We start from the raw sequence: 9,108 nt of genomic DNA on the forward strand, positions 1-9,108 counted from the left end.
CCAATAGCAAAAGCAAAACCATTTTGAGGGATGAAGTATAGTACTATGTGTACTGACAATGTACAAAAGTGGTTTAAAAAAATATTAAAATGATCAGAACATTTGGTTATGTTTATTTTTAATTTGCCTTCATTTCAAGGTCATTTTTGCGGATCGTCAGCTAAGTAAATAAACTTAGAGCGCTAATATGTTTCTTAGAACCCCTAAAACGCCCATAAAATTTCCTAAATTCCGCGCCCATAACAACGATCCCAATTTGTTCGTCAGAAAAGATCACGCGCGAGGCGGTTGCGCATTCTAATTGAAGGAACTGCAACATCCTGCCGAGGCCTAACATGACGCGTATGCCGGGGCTTCTGTTCTTACCCGCTTATCCTGTTTGTTTCTGAGCTGGGCTGATTCATTACACAAATAGAACAAACGTTTTGGTTACGAATAGGCCTAATCAAAACAAAACGCGTGGGGTTGTTCAACCTTCAGCCTTCGTTTGAGTCTCATTATTTTTTTCCAGCATCTATACGTTTTGCAGATGATGGTGAATCCACTTTTACAATTTATATTACCGTTTAAATGCAGCATGAAGACTAATCAGTAATCACATTTGTCCGACAGACTTTTTTGCTGTTTAATCTTAATTAAAAACCTGCATTAGTATCACCTAAACCAATCCGAAGAAAAAATGATGAAGATATTCCTTGCCGTATTTACTGTCTCTCTTCTTTTTGGAACAGGTAACAATTCGTGATTGTCTTTTTAAAATGTCGGAACTATAACACAAAAAATCAGAAAGTTGAGTTTTTTTGTGCATATTAAACTTATTATTTTTTTTCTTTCAACCCCAATCAGGCCCTGGAAGCAATAGAATAAGTTAAAAAAACACAGACTTATGTAAAGTCTTTAACTATATGTAAGCATGTGTCATAAAATGAGATGTTGCTATTGTTTCTACAACCATGTTTTTCAATTTATTTAATCAGTAAAAATATAAAATCGTTAAACCGGAATAAAATTAAAAATCCAGAATATTCAATAAACAGAAAACGAAAGTGATCGCTTATGCCGCTTGCGGGTTTATGAATATCTCCGCGAAAACCGGCGTTCGTTAGTTGGTTACTCACAAAACATGCGCCGCATTTTGAACTTTTAATGATTTTTTATACGTGTGCAAACTTCAGTGAGGCAAGTTTGAATCCTGTAAAGTAGCTTCGAAACGTGTGCTGTTTGGGGCGTCACCCGTTTGCGTTTTTAAGGAGGAAATGCGCCACGGCACGGTACGGAGCGAGCCTGGCATCTTTTACCCGACGTGTCTGTTTCCGCGATCACACAAAGCCCGATTGTTTTCACGAATATAAACTCCGATAGTAAATAGTGTACTATCCGAGGTTGTATTTAAACAGAGCGTTGAGATACCAAACAACCAATGTATGATATATTTATTGTTCTGCTTTGTTTCTTTCTGCTTTCAAGGGTTGCGCCGTTTCCTGTTTCGCGTGACTTTTTGATAGGCCGCTACCATAATGTGGCGCCCCGAATTTCGCGGAGTCACCGTCAGACTCTTACAATCAAAACATTTTCAGCTGTTTTGCTGTTTTGTGGCTTAAAATTAAAATTAGAGCATTTTAGTGTTCCGCGAATTCCTTTAGAATTTAATGCTACAGATTCACAACTATAATTTAGGGTAAACAGTCATCTTTAAAATCATTTTTACCTTTTGTTTCTCAAGTCGAAGCATTTTATTTACTCAAACAAAATCGATTGGCGACTCTTCTACTTAGAAATTGCCGCCTCATATTATCCACTAATATAGCCGAATATGTTGATTTGTGTTAAATGTTGTTCAACCTTCAGCATTGTTTGAGTCTTATGAAAAGCAGCCTGAAAACTAATTAGTACTAACATTTCCGACAGACTTTTTTGCTGTGTAATCCTAATTAAAAACCTTCTTTTCTATCATCTTAACCAATCCGAAGAAAAAATGATGAAGATAACAAAAAGTAACAAAAAATTACGACTCAAAAAAAAGTTTTCACATGCCATTGTATTTTGGTAATCGTGCCATCAGTATAAGAACCCCTGATCCAATGAATACCAGAGTTGGATCAATTACATTAATCCAGTTCAAAAGTAATTACATTACAATTACTCCCATTGTGTGCTTTTAGCCAAACATTTCGATTTAAGATAAAAATGTAATAAATAAGGCAATTTTTTCCGGATAAGCCAAGGTAGCCCTTGTGCTTGGAAAGCTTTTCGTGCAAAAATACTAATGTCAAAAACTGTTATTGTCACTAAAAAATATTAGTTTCAGCTTTCATTGTTGGCCATTGTGATATGTTTTTTTGCAGGTATAATGGCACTCTATCAGCTAGGCCCGGATAAACGCGCTTAAGCTTTGTAAACAAAAATGTACACCGTTTTTGCGCAACACGTCCCACGTTTTTTTATCGTTTTCTTACTAAGAGTTTCCTTGTGTCGTACTAAACAAGACATATACCGACCCAGAGTGGGTTAGCGGAAGCATATTGACGTGACGAAAAAAAACTCGCACGAGCAAATGCCTCTTCGTTTCCGTGTTCTTAGTGACGTGTTACCAGTCGCCGAAAGAGCAGCGATGTCTTGCTATAAGACAGGGCACCCGCAACTATACAGGCGCCGAAACAAATGTTATAACTGATAGAAGGACTGATGATGGTGTTTCGGCCAATTTCGTATCCGACTGTAACGTTTGTAATCTACTATAGGGCACCTTAAGTGATTCAAGGAATTTCTTTCACGAGATTTACCAGGAAAAAATTACTACTTTTAATCTAAGGTGTGTTGAACGCTTGCGGAAAGTTCACCGCTTTTAGCTTGCTTAGTTTTTTGTTTTACGTAAAAGCACTTGCTTGTTGAAGGTCATTTGAAAATTCTTTCGATAGATCTTTTCAAAAACCGTCGAAATTTCTCTTTTTTCTAAATTCAGGTTATAGTAAGGACCATGAAGAAGTGTATGTAAAAACGCAAACGAATTTAAAATTAGCCAAGCACGTTTTTGCGAACAATTAAGCTTTGATAGAAGTTTGCCTTTAGCAACCTAAAAGTTACAAAGCAGGAAATTTAGCAAACTACCTTTAGGCATAGAATAAAAATTTAAATACTGTTTTCTTAAATACTTGTTGTTAATATTTCTTTCTTAAATTCCGACATGTCAGTTAAGGTAGAATGAAATATAGTATTATCTTTACAGTGGTGCCCGCGATAACTGTGAAACGTGTTTTAAAATGAAAAATGCTTTCACGTATTGCCATGAACACATTAATCAATTAGTTAACTTTTTGTGCGGCCCGCAAAGACCTTTCTGAGTTTGGTTTTGGCCCGCGACTAGAAAAAGGTTGCCGACCCCTGCTATAAAGTGACATCGACGTGAGCGTATATATTGCCTCTGCGCCTTAAGTTGCGGATGCCCTGCCTTTTAGCAAGCCATCACTGCTCTTCCAGCGACTCGTAAAACGCAACTAAGATCACTAGGAATGAAGAGGCGTGTGCTCGCGCGTCACGTGCGACTCTGGCATTTTACCCGACATGCGTGCTTCCGCAATCGCACAAAGGTCCGATTGTTCTAGCGAATTAAACTCCGATTGTAAATAGTGTAATATCCGAGGTTATATTTAAGTAGTGCGTTGTGACACCAAACAATCAAAATATTTATAGTTCTGCTTTGTCGAGGCGAGGTGTGCGCTGTTTCCTGTTCCGCGTGGCTTTTTGACAGGCCGCTACTCTATTGTGCCGCCCCGAATTTCGCGGAGTCATATTCAGACTCTTACAATCAAAACATTTTCATTGTGGGTTCAAATTAAAATTAAAAAAAATTATTTTGAATATTTTAGTGTAATTCATTTACAATTAAAAGCTACAAATTCGCAAAAACTAATTTAAGGTCATTTTTTCGAATCATTTTTTCCTCTTGTTCCTTAAGTCGAAGCATTTTATTCACTCAAACAAAATTCGGTTGGCGGAACTCTTTTGCTCAAAAATTGCCGCCGCCCATTGTCCGCTTTTAGCCAAACATATTGATTTAAGTTCGAAATGTTTTTTTCCGGTTTAAGCCAAGGTAGCTCTTGCGCTTAAAAAGCTTTTCGTGCAAAAATACTAATGTCAAAAACTGTTATTGTCACTAAAAAATATTAGTTTCAGCTTTCATTGTTGGCCATTTTGACATGTTTTTGTGCAGGTATAATGGCACTCTATTAGCTAGGCCCGGATTGACGCGCTTAAGCTTTGCAAACAAAAATGTACGCCGTTTTTGCGCAACACGTCCCACGTTTTTTTATCGTTTTCTTACCTTTCTAAGAGTTTCCTTGTGTCGTACTAAACGAGATATATACCGACCCAGAGTGGGTTAGCGGAAGCATATTGACGTGACGAAAAAAAACTCGCGCGAGCAAATGCCTCTTCGTTTCCGTTTTCTTAGTGACGTGTTACCAGTCGCCGAAAGAGCAGCGATGTCTTGCTATAAGACAGGGCACCCGCAACTATACAGGCGCCGAAACAAATGTTATAACTGATAGAAGGACTGATGATGGTGTTTCGACCAATTTCGACTGTAAACGTTTGCAATCTCCTAAAGGGCACCTTAAGTGATTCAAAGAATTTCTTTTATGAGATTTACCAGGAAAAAATTACTACTTTTAATCTAAGGTGTGTTGAACGCTTGCGGAAAGTTCACCGCTTTTAGCTTGCTTAGTTTTTTGTTTTACGTAAAAGCACTTGCTTGTTGAAGGTCATTTGAAAATTCTTTCGATAGATCTTTTCAAACACCGTCGAAATTTATCTTTTTTTCTAAATTCAGGTTATAGTAAGGACCATGAAGAAGGGTATGTAAAAACGCAAACGAATTTAATATTAGCCAAGCACGTTTTTGCGAACAATTGAGCTTTGGTAGAAGTTTGCCTTTAGCAACCTAAAAGTTAGAAAGCAGGAAATTTAGCAAACTACCTTTAGGCGTAGAAAAAAAATTTCAATACTGTTTTTTTAAATACTGGTTGTTAATATTTCTTTCTTAAGTTCCGACATGTCAGTTAAGGTAGAATGAAATATAGTACTATCCTTACAGTGGTGCCCGCGATAACTGTGAAACGTGTTTTAAAATGAAAAATGCTTCACGTATTGCCATGAGCAATATAATTACGGCAAACGGCAGGTTGATTTAGAAATCATATTAACTGCTAATTTCAACTATTATATTTTGCTGGCGTTATGTCGGATTATAAATTAAAATTTTTATATCGGTTTGGGCAGCCATAAATTTCGCCCGAAATATCGAAATAACCTTGTGCATGCCAGGAGCTATAAACATTGTAAATTAGGCCTCTTTTTATTAGATTGCCAGAAGTCGCATTTGTTTTGTCAAAATAAATCCCACTGTTATATCGCTAATTAATTAAAAAACGAAGGTGGTTCGATAGCCAATAGCAAAAGCAAAACCATTTTGAGGGATGAAGTATAGTACTATGTGTACTGACAATGTACAAAAGTGGTTTAAAAAAATATTAAAATGATCAGAACATTTGGTTATGTTTATTTTTAATTTGCCTTCATTTCAAGGTCATTTTTGCGGATCGTCAGCTAAGTAAATAAACTTAGAGCGCTAATATGTTTCTTAGAACCCCTAAAACGCCCATAAAATTTCCTAAATTCCGCGCCCATAACAACGATCCCAATTTGTTTGTCAGAAAAGATCACGCGCGAGGCGGTTGCGCATTCTAATTGAAGGAACTGCAACATCCTGCCGAGGCCTAACATGACGCGTATGCCGGGGCTTCTGTTCTTACCCGCTCATCCTGTTTGTTTCTGAGCTGGGCTGATTCATTACACAAATAAAACAAACGTTTTGGTTACGAATAGGCCTAATCAAAACACAACGCGTGGGGTTGTTTAACCTTCAGCATTCGTTTGAGTCTCATAAACTTTTTTCAGGTTCCATGCGTTTTCGTTTTGCGGATGTTGGCAAATCCCTCTTTTTTTCAATTTATATTAGGCCTACCGGTGTAAAGCAGCCTGAAAACTAATTAGTACTAACATTTCCGACAGGCTTTTTTGTTGTTTAATTCTAATTAAAAACCTGCATTTCTATCATCTTAACCAATCCGAAGAAAAAATGATGAAGATATGCCTTGCCGTATTTACTGTCTCTCTTCTTTTTGGAACAGGTAGCCATTCGTGATTGTCTTTTTAACCGTCGGAACAATGCACAAACATATCAGCAAATTGAGTTTTTTTTGTGCAAATTAAACTTATAATTTTTTTCCTTCTAACCCCAATTAGGCCCTGGAAGCAATAGAATACTGTTTCCTCATTGCACCTCGTACCTTTTGCCAGGATCCATTGTCGTCCAACCATCAACTTAAAGTCCAAAAGACGACAATAAAACAATAAACTTACAGCACTCCAATTCTATTAAACTGAGTGGTAATCAAAAAAGTGCCACTTTCATATATAAATTTCAAAGGCTCAGGCCCAGTTTGAAAGTCGACTCGGGTATCCCGTTTCTTTGGTCTTGCGATTCAGCGAATTTATCGCGCCAAGCCAACCGCTGTGTATATGTCGCGCCGTCTCTCAAACTTTTGTATGCATTAATCAACTCAGGCTATGCCCTCAAGTGCTACCAGTGCACCTACAACAGCGCCATTACGACTACCGGCTGCAAGGATGGAGCGGTGTCGGACAGCAACCTTAAGGAATGCCCAAGCACGTCCAAATCGTGCACTAAAGTGTCCGCCTCTGCGGCAGGTAAACCTAGACGCTTTGCAGCTTTTTGTACATGTATAGCAGTGGTTCTCGAACTGGAAAATAACCAAAAATTGTGACTCAAAAAAAAAGTTTTCACATGCCATTTTATTTTGGTAATCGTGCCATCAGTTTAAGAACCCCTGATCTAATAAATACCAGAGTTAGATCAATTGCATTAATTCAGTTCAAAAGTAATTACATTACAATTACAAAGAAACTTCAATATCACTGTAGGCCTATGAGCCAAATTTTTGCAAATTACAATTACAATTACAAATTACAATTCATCCAGCTCTGGTGAATACTATATTTTATTTGCGTCTCGTTTCTTTTAATGTAGATTACGTTATTTTATTTATTTTTTGACTGGTCGGTTTTAATTTAAAATAACAGAAAAAAAAGATATGTCTCTCAAAATGATTGTGCGATATCAAGCACATATGGCATATTTGCAATTTCCACATTGTTTCACTGCGCATTGTGAAGCGAAATGCACAACGTTTCATCTTAAAAATAAACTATACTCATGCAGGTATCTCGTCTGTGATCAGATCATGCTCCACACTTACAAAAGACACTTGCGAAACAACGTCCGTGTTGGGAGCTTCCGGCACAAACTGCTACTGCAAAACAGGTGATAAATCTAGCCTATTTAAGTGATATTTCAAAGAAAAACGTTTTTTGACTTAGAGGCCTTCTTCTCTCTGGCTTGGCTTCACATATTCTGCTGCAAGGGATCAAAATAATTTATTACCGATTGATATATGTATATAGTCGTTTTCTGATCCAAGAAGTTGTGGGTTAAAATACGAGAAGTGCATTCTAAATCGTTATATAGTTGCTTGCCGGTGAAAATACAAAATCTTTGAAATGTTTAGACGCCTGCAACTCTTCGTCGAGGATGCTGCCGAGTCTCACCGCCCTGTTGGTTATGTCCATCATGGCAGCATGGTGTTTCGCCTGAAATTGGATCTAAAGCCTATACCGTTACGTCAGCCATATTTAATCTCGTATGCAGAATAAAATCGTTTTTGTTGCCCGTGAAACCTTTTTTTCATAAATCAAACGTATATACAATAAACTTTTAATTCGCCCAAGCAAAGCGCTTTGTTTATTAAGAACAAATGTTATTCTAAAAAAACATGCTCATCGTCCACTATAGAACAGTTCTCCACAACACCTTGTCACTTGCGACACACAACAAGGGTTTGTATGCTTCGGCAGCACAACTACAACCTTTTGTGTAACAGTATACACTTTTAAGTTTACTGAAGAACTTGTACACCCCAGTTCACACAATGCAATTAACTTCTATTAACCGTTATGAAGAAATATTCACAGTATCGATTGTCAAGGAAAATTTGACTAGGTTAGGCTATCCCTCACCATGCCGGAACAACGAAAAAAACAGCTTCCTAATGACGCTGGGAAAATGAAACACACTTGAACTTTGTATTTTTACTTTAATGTTTAAATTGTCTTTCAATTGTATTTGATGCTTTAATGTTTGAACTGTCTATTAAAACACTAACCAAGATAATTTTTGGCAAAACCAAACACGATAATTAAATTACAGTGCGAAAGGACAAAAATGTCTATTATTTTGTTGTATGGGTTTTTAGCCTATAGAAATAGATCAGGGGTGGGCAAATGTATTCAATGGAAGAGCCATTTGCAGAAAATACGAATACCAGGGAGCCTCAAAATTATTTTAATACAAAACCGGTAAATAATGCAAGTTGAGCATTCATAACAGAATTTTAATATAATAAAAGGTGATAATAACCACAATAATAATAACGCAAATAACAAAATAATACGCACAATATTTATTAAAATTACTGTACTTGTTAAAACTCTGGCCTAAATGAAGAAATAAAAAATAGAGAAAGGTTCATAAACGGTACTGTACTCTTGGTAGCCTTTACATTTTTTCAGAAATGTTACGATTGGACTAGAAGAGCCATAAAAACATGCCGGCAAGCCGCACGTTGCTCGCGAGCCGCAGCTTGCTCACCCCTGAAATAGATTATGTCACCAGATTTCCACATACGTACAAAGCTAGAAAAAACCTATGGGTATATAGTGTGGACGCGATATAAAGCCTGGTATAGTTGAGGTTGTTTCAAATATATTTGCAAATTGACGCGATTGAAGGTAACATGTGTTTAAAAAGTTTTAAATATATTAAAAATAAGTTTACCTGCATTATTGCGTATAATTCAACTGCCTTCCTAAGCTATTTTTTTTAGGTTAAATTAGTAGGCTACTTAATGGTAGACAGTGCATTTAACAAAAAAATAAAAAGTCTAGTTACACCGCGATACACGACTGGCTACC

General features: G+C 36.9%; 1 protein-coding gene across 2 annotated transcripts; it reads left to right on the forward strand.

Annotated features, from left to right (window-relative positions):
- Window positions 1–625: 625 nt before the first annotated feature.
- LOC146139616 (uncharacterized) lies at window positions 626–8,364 on the forward strand. 2 transcript variants are annotated; one of them, XM_083392220.1, is made up of 4 exons: window positions 626–731; window positions 6,625–6,768; window positions 7,301–7,402; window positions 7,647–8,364. In XM_083392220.1, the coding sequence occupies exons 1-4, from the start codon at window positions 680–682 to the stop codon at window positions 7,730–7,732; spliced, it is 384 nt and encodes a 127-aa protein (XP_083248346.1). In that variant the 5' UTR covers window positions 626–679; the 3' UTR covers window positions 7,733–8,364. The 2 variants fall into 2 exon arrangements, with proteins under 2 accessions (XP_083248346.1, XP_083248345.1); XM_083392219.1 differs by lacking the exon at window positions 626–731 and adding an exon at window positions 6,049–6,188.
- The last annotated feature ends 744 nt before the right edge of the window (window positions 8,365–9,108 follow it).

Source organism: Ascidiella aspersa, chromosome 6, assembly GCF_963924565.1.
Source record: "Ascidiella aspersa chromosome 6, kaAscAspe10.2, whole genome shotgun sequence".
Classification (NCBI taxonomy): Eukaryota; Metazoa; Chordata; class Ascidiacea; order Phlebobranchia; family Ascidiidae; genus Ascidiella; species Ascidiella aspersa.